The sequence below is a fragment of the Cyprinus carpio genome, chromosome A3 (assembly GCF_018340385.1).
Source record: "Cyprinus carpio isolate SPL01 chromosome A3, ASM1834038v1, whole genome shotgun sequence".
Classification (NCBI taxonomy): Eukaryota; Metazoa; Chordata; class Actinopteri; order Cypriniformes; family Cyprinidae; genus Cyprinus; species Cyprinus carpio.
The window spans coordinates 26,441,797-26,447,841 of NC_056574.1; the positions used below are offsets into that span (position 1 = coordinate 26,441,797).

The 6,045-nt window shown below is 37.9% G+C and overlaps 1 protein-coding gene across 1 annotated transcript; it reads right to left on the bottom strand.

The window, feature by feature from the left end:
• Positions 1-940: 940 nt before the first annotated feature.
• On the bottom strand, positions 941-5,088 carry LOC109048105 (GTPase HRas-like). The gene is made up of 5 exons (XM_042726711.1): positions 4,766-5,088; positions 4,164-4,275; positions 3,520-3,698; positions 2,802-2,961; positions 941-2,327 (listed from the first exon to the last, which is right to left on the bottom strand). Exons 2-5 carry the CDS (start codon positions 4,272-4,274, stop codon positions 2,214-2,216), a joined length of 564 nt encoding a protein of 187 aa, XP_042582645.1. The 5' UTR covers position 4,275; positions 4,766-5,088; the 3' UTR covers positions 941-2,213.
• Positions 5,089-6,045: the final 957 nt, after the last annotated feature.

The window sequence follows — 6,045 nt, forward strand, 5'->3', positions numbered from 1 at the left end:
TTGGTTCATTATACATTATACTTAAATATATTTTGATCATAGTTTTTTTTTTTTCAAAATCCTTATACATTACAGGCTTAAAGTGTGAAATAAAGGTATAACAGCTGTTTCCATAGACATGAAAAAATACATTTAAGTTGTTTAAAGTCATGAACAATTATTATAATGCTATCATCAGATAGAAATTGATTTTTTATGAGTGAAATTTCTGATTTTTATTTCTGAGTTGCTTGTCCAGTAATCACAGTAATGGTGACCAGGTTGGGGCTTTAAGTAAATCGTAAATCTACAGTTCAGGAGTTAGCTGACATTCAACCCATAGCTTTTGTCTTAAAAGCGATCCTTTACCATTAAGCTACTTTTGTAATTTTATTTTTTTCAGTTCAACAGGGTTCAGAAAACAAAAAGAAAAAAATTCAAATGTCATAATAGGGAATATTTTATATATCCCACATATTGCATTCATGCATGGTTTGGTTTCGGTCACATCCAAGCTATATCAAGTGTTGCATATGGGTTTTTGAAATCCCACATGAATCATACTAAAACAAGAATCTTTCTCATGCAACCTGGAAAAATATTTTATATATACATATATGTATATTTCTTGTTCCTCGTTTTAAATTAAGCAACTGTATTTTAACAAAGCTACTTTTGGCCAAAAACTTGTATTACCCACTTACTATTGTATATGTGGCCATTTATAGCACATATCTGATTTTAATGAGATTTTGAGAATGACAAACTACACACAGGCTAAAATTATTATACTCACTGGATTAACTTTTCTGATAATATTCAGAAAAACTGATGCAACTACCCTGGTAATAGCATAACACATGATATACCTCTTGTAACACTTTATAAATCAGATATAATAACTGAAAAGTTAGTTTCAAATACAATTGGAGGTTTGAATATTGAGGAATTCACAGTCATCTAGCCAAAAATCTCTTTATTCACAAAACATAACTACAGTTATCAATGTGGCAAAGGGAATGCATCAATCACAAGCTTTGGTCACATGTTTACCCTTAACCAAAACTATTACCGTCTCTCCTGTCAATCTAAAAAAATTAATAATAATAAAAATAAAATAGAGAAACGAGAAAAAATATATTGCCCTCCCTAACCAAGCCTCATCGCAGGTAGGGACGACTGGCATTTTACACAATTCATCATAATACATGAAATGTTAATGTCCAATACGATGCTGGTATGTGTACTGAAACGGTTCAATATTAAAAATACAGGATTTTACCATAAAATACTGCTGGGAAAAATAAAAAAGCAAGCTTGATTTTTCAGAATTTTATAATTATAGAAGGGCTACATTAGGTGCAGGACAGCTAAGTTTAGTCCAAGCTATGAGAACAATAAAAACCTAGGGAGAAATGGATTCTGGGATGGTGACAAATGCTAAGAAAAACCGGGTGAAAACTACAGAAACCCCCTTTGATGGTCAAATTACATTTTTAGCAAGTACTAAAACAATTTTCTAGATAAATCCCACGAAGCATGAGGTGGAAACACTTCTTAAGGAGTACAAGACACCATATCAGTGGTTTTGAAAGAGGTGACCACTTGTTCTACTGTGCTTTCCCACAGGCCACAAAAACTTCAGGGGACTTCTGAGCTTCCTCATTCCCAACCACTGTTAACAGAACCAAGCAGATGTTCTGATTGGCTCACAAAGTTTTAAGCAGATGAGACATGATCAGGCTTATTTAAAAAGAGTTACCCATTACCAACTTAAAGTATATCCCTTCACCACCTCATTAATTTGTTATAAACATCAAAGTTCCTTGCTGCTGTGATTCTAAAGTAAGGCTGTAAAACTATGACACACACCAGGTCCTTTTAGCACAGAAGGGGAAGCAGCAGCATAAGGTCGATGAGTCCACTCGAGACTATTTTATCCATGTTTGATAGTCACATCAAGAAATGTCTTTTCCAAATCAATTCCACAGTTGCTCGATTCTCACTGAGGTCTCATGCTCACATCCATACAAACACATACAATAGCCAGTCAGGTTCCTATTCCTCAAAGGCTGGTGGCGTAAGAGAGAGTGGTAAGAAAAGGAAATGGGGTGTGTATGTGTGTGTAATGCTACAGTAGTGCGTGTGTGTGTGTGTGTGTGTGTGTGTGTGTGTGTGTCCTTGAGTGCATTGCTATCACGGGGGGTGCAGTGCGAGGCTGTACGCATGTATCGCTATAAAAGAGTGCAACGTCTCTGTGTGTGCTTTTTGCTCTTCTTATTGCTGCGGTTCGTCTCCTTGTATCTTCGGATCTCCCGCACGAGGGAGTAAAACGCCTCTTCAACTCCCTGCAGACAGAAAAAGACAAGACAGATTTAGAACTAATGGTGCTTTTTAGCAACATGCTGAAGAGAAATCACAAAAGTTTTGGTTTTCTCAAAAAGTTTAATGCACATTATGAAATCCCCCCCCCTAAGTTGTTCTGGATGACATGATGGTATTCAGACCAACAGCATGAACTGTAAGTGTGATATTGCTTTTATACACTAATTCAATATCAAGTTAAAGCCTCTCTGTCAATCACAACCTGCTTTCCGTAAGAATCCTGCATGGAACAGATGTCAAATGTCTAGGATAAACATGTTTTATGAACTTATTTTAACATGAGCACTGTTTTTAGAATGGTGCGTCATGTGCGAGATGCTGCAAAAGACCAAAAACATGAGTGCAATGGTCAAATACCCCCGTCTAGCAGAAGTTTACACAGAAAAGCAGAGCAGTGGAATGCAAAAATCTGTTTTGTGTAAATCAGTGCCAGCCACCTGTCGCGTCTTGGCAGATGTTTCGACAAACGGGACCCCGTAACTTCTGGCGAGCTCTTGGGCTTGACGCGTCTCTACAGTACGAGAGGCCAGGTCACTTTTGTTCCCCACCAGCACCATCGGGACATTGTCACTGTCTTTGACACGGTTTATTTGCTCCCTGCACAGAAACAAAACACAACACGGTTGATTTTTTTCACACAGACTGATTAGTGAATTTCTGCTAGGACTTTCTGTAATCACACACTGGTTTCCTTGCTCATCAATTTCAAATCACTGAGCTGACGTCTCATATTTAGCTCAAAATCAGTCTAGAAACTTTTCCATTTGATCACATTTGAATTTTTTAGGAAGTGAAAAGCTTTATTTGCCATTAGTCGACACAGACCCAACACACACATCTTGAGATCCACAAATCAAAACTATAATTTAAGGTTATTAAAAAGATAGTCCATCCCAAAATGTTTCCATTCCCATTGACTTCAATTGTATTTTTTGTCCATACAATGGAAGTCAAAGTGACCGGAAACTGTTTGGTTACCAGCACTCTTCAAAATCCACAGAAGAAAAGTCATGTGGTTTTGGAATGACACAAGGGTGAGTAAATAATGTCAATCTTCATTTTTGGGTGGATTATCCCTTCAAGTCTGGAAGAATATTTTTGATGGTGAATATCCTTTACATATATCGGTCTATTCTAATGTGTTTGGCTGTATACCTGTAAAGATGTACGTCCTCAAAGGACTTTGCGTTGTTGATGGCAAACACACACAGAAAGCCCTCTCCTGTCCTCATATACTGGTCTCTCATGGCACTGTACTCCTCCTGACCTGCAGTGTCCAGAATGTCCAGCAAACATGTCTCTCCGTCAATTACAACCTGCTTTCTGTAAGAATCCTGCACGGAATAGACGTAAAAAGAACACGAATCTGAGTTTTTATACACTAATCTGATCAACAAGGAATTCACATGTTAAACTCTGAATACATTATTCATTTTAAGAAAAACAATAACAACAACAAAAGACTATCTTGAAGGGATAGTCCACCCGTCATTATTTACTCCCCCCTCACGTCATTTCAAACCTGCATGCATTTATTTCTTCTGGGGTACATGAAAGAAGATATTTTGAAGAATGCTGATAATCAAACAGTTTTGGGTCCCTTTGACTCCCAAACTATTTTTGAAATGAAAGTCAATGGGACACAAAACTGTTTGATTACCAGCATTCTTGAAAATATCTTGTTTTGTGATCCACAGAAGAAAGGAATTCCTACATGTTTGAAACGAAATGAGAAGGAAGTAAATGATACAAATTTCATTTTGTGGTGGACCATCCCTTCAAAGAAGGTGACCTCGTACCTCAATAGTGGGGTCATACTCGTCCACAAAGTGGTTCTGAATAAGCTGGATGGTCAGTGCACTTTTCCCAACGCCACCAGCCCCAACAACTACCAGCTTGTATTCTGTCATTCTGGACGGAGGAGAGAGAGAAGGTGAATGAGGAGAGGGTTACAAACAAAACATTTAACAAGCTTCTTCCTCTGCCTCACACTATTTTGCCAGCGTTAAAAGACAAGTTCACGTTCACTGTAAGGGAAACAAATGCACTGAAAGTGAAAGGTGACCGAGGCTGTCATTCTTCATAACATTTCCTTTTGTGTTCCACGGAAGAAAGAAAAGTCATATGGGCTTGGATCAACATGAGGGTGGGTAAATGACGACACAATTTTCGCTTTCTGGGCGAACTGTCGCTTTAATAACCGGAAAAGAACATACATATTAAAAGTCAGCAAATCATATTTGAAGACATTTAAGACTAAGGTTTTTGATAAGGTTTACTCAGTTCCTATCACATTTACTTAGCCGGCAAGAAGCACACCGAAACAACAGCTCCTTGTCGCTTTATTTCAACTTATATCAACAGGTAAGAAGTTAGTTATGGGCTTATTTGTGGATTTTACCTCGCGTGTGGATGGTAAATCAGGTCGGCTCGCCCAAACGAAGCGCCTCGAGATGAATTAGTATTGAATGAAGTCCAAGGATTAGCCCCTGAGCCACATTACGATCGAGCAGACAAACTAAACTCTCCCGAGAGTCGAAGACAGGCTGGAAGTATTCGGGCTGATGATAATCCACCCGTAAAAAAACACACAGAAAAACTTCTTATTTTAACTGTTTTCTCTACGTTGTACAAATTTCACGATAACCCAAATAAATCCGCCCGTAGAGGCATTAGCTCCTCTCGGCTAAGACGCTCCCAGATTCATTGAGGGCGAGGAGGGGGCGGGATCAGTGGAGGAGATGACCAATGAGATTTAGCCGGCCCGTCGGATTTTTGAATTCTATTGGGCGAGGAATAAACGGAAGGAAGAATTGACCAATGGTAGTGCAATGCCTCTTTCCAATTTCTCTCTCATGTCCCGCCCCGTGAATATGGACCAATGGGATACTTTTTACATATTAAAAGGCCAGAGATGAACACCATCGAAGGTGGTCTCACTTCATACGTTTCACCTCCTAGCCCTTAAAAGAATACCTCAGAAAATACCTTTAGTGCTAGTTTCTTAAACCTAAATGCATTTACAAATAATGCATTTCGCAAATAATAATTTTTATTATTATTTAGTTGTTACTAAATGCAGTCTGCAGAGGGCTTACAGTGATTAAGGAATTAACCATGAAAGGGAATTGCTAAGGTCTAATAAATAATCTAAGAAATAATAATAAAAATGATCCCAATTAAAAAAAATTGTGTAGAGTATTTAACCAAATTGCGTAATGCTTTTGCCTTTTCCTTCTTCTTATTATACATTCTTATTATTTAATGTTTAGCATGTGTAAATGTGTATGTCTATAATTTAATGTTAAATGTGCTTTTGCAATGTAATGCCTTTGACCAAATCTACTTGAAGCTAAATCTGGTCAAATCTTAAACGCTATTATTTTAGTTTATTTTCATTTACTCCTTGTGTCCACTAGATGTCACTGACAACACAACAAAAACTCTCTGGCGCAAAGATGCTTTCTCTCTCTCTGAATGACAGATGGATAGAGGGATTATCTTGGTGATTTAAGGCAAAGATTAGAAGACAGCAGATGCCCTCTGTGGGTGGAGAGGAGCATTATGGAGGGCAGAATGGAGAGATGAATAAAGGTATAAGCAGAAAAAACTGACGCACGTGGGCAAGTACTCAGAGTGATGCTGGAAAAAAATGGAATTTGGCTTTTGTAATGCAGATTC

What these genes read in the sequence shown, in the direction of transcription:
- LOC109048105 (XM_042726711.1), bottom strand. Translation starts at nt 4,274, where the DNA reads ATGACAGAATACAAGCTGGTAGTTGTTGGGGCTGGTGGCGTTGGGAAA. An exon ending in GAGGACGTACATCTTTACAG is followed by an intron (nt 2,962 to 3,519) that starts GTATACAGCCAA and finishes GTTTCTGTGCAG; the next exon opens with GGAGCAAATAAACCGTGTCA. An exon ending in CATCTGCCAAGACGCGACAG is followed by an intron (nt 2,328 to 2,801) that starts GTGGCTGGCACT and finishes TTCTGTCTGCAG; the next exon opens with GGAGTTGAAGAGGCGTTTTA.